At 54.5% G+C, this 617-nt stretch overlaps 1 protein-coding gene across 1 annotated transcript in view; it reads right to left on the bottom strand.

Annotated features, from left to right (window-relative positions):
- Positions 1–276: 276 nt before the first annotated feature.
- RASGRF1 (Ras protein-specific guanine nucleotide-releasing factor 1) overlaps positions 277–617 on the bottom strand; it is a gene marked incomplete at its 5' end in the record, with an annotated part of 9,958 nt that continues 9,617 nt past the window's right edge. The window contains one exon of the mRNA XM_009073527.1: positions 277–369. Coding sequence (XP_009071775.1) covers positions 277–369 — 93 coding nt within the window. The remainder of the gene's footprint in view (positions 370–617) is intronic.

Raw genomic sequence — 617 nt, 5'->3', positions numbered from 1 at the left:
GGACACAGAGGCTCACCTGTCTGACCACCAGCCCCCTCAGGAGGAACAAATAACAAAGTAACATCATCGAGAGAACCCGGGACTCCAGCGAAGTGTCGATGCGTGAAACCTTAACCGGTGCGGGAAATCCTATGTGAGGTCTAGTGCGGCCTGGGACAGGGGTGGATTGCTCAGAGAAGCACAGACGTGGGAGTCACTCCAGGGCGTCCAACAGAACGAAGAGGTATGTACAGTATGGTATAGCAGTGTACACAAGCGGCCGCCACCGCACCGCACTCATGAAGGCAGTTTGGGCTCTATTCGCAGAGAAGCTTCGTAAAGAGTTTCCTCGTCCATCACAAACGAGTGGTCCAGCAGGTACTGCGTCACCTGGAAAAGGAGTGGAGCTGTCAGCAGGCTGGGAGAGTACAGACTCTGATAACAGGCACCCAAACCCCCGACAACAGGCACCCAGCTTCCTGATAACTGAGGCATCCAAACCCCTGGTAACTGGGGCACCCAAATCCCTGATAACAGGCACCCAAACCCCCGACAACAGGCACCCAACTTCCTGATAACTGAGGCATCCGAACCCCTGGTAACTGGAGTACCCAAATCCCTCATAAATGAGACTCCAT

The sequence above is a fragment of the Acanthisitta chloris genome, unplaced genomic scaffold (genome assembly GCF_000695815.1).
Source record: "Acanthisitta chloris isolate BGI_N310 unplaced genomic scaffold, ASM69581v1 scaffold16374, whole genome shotgun sequence".
Classification (NCBI taxonomy): Eukaryota; Metazoa; Chordata; class Aves; order Passeriformes; family Acanthisittidae; genus Acanthisitta; species Acanthisitta chloris.
The sequence above is the reverse complement of the archived record's forward strand: the minus strand, read 5'-3'. Positions and strand labels throughout refer to the sequence as shown.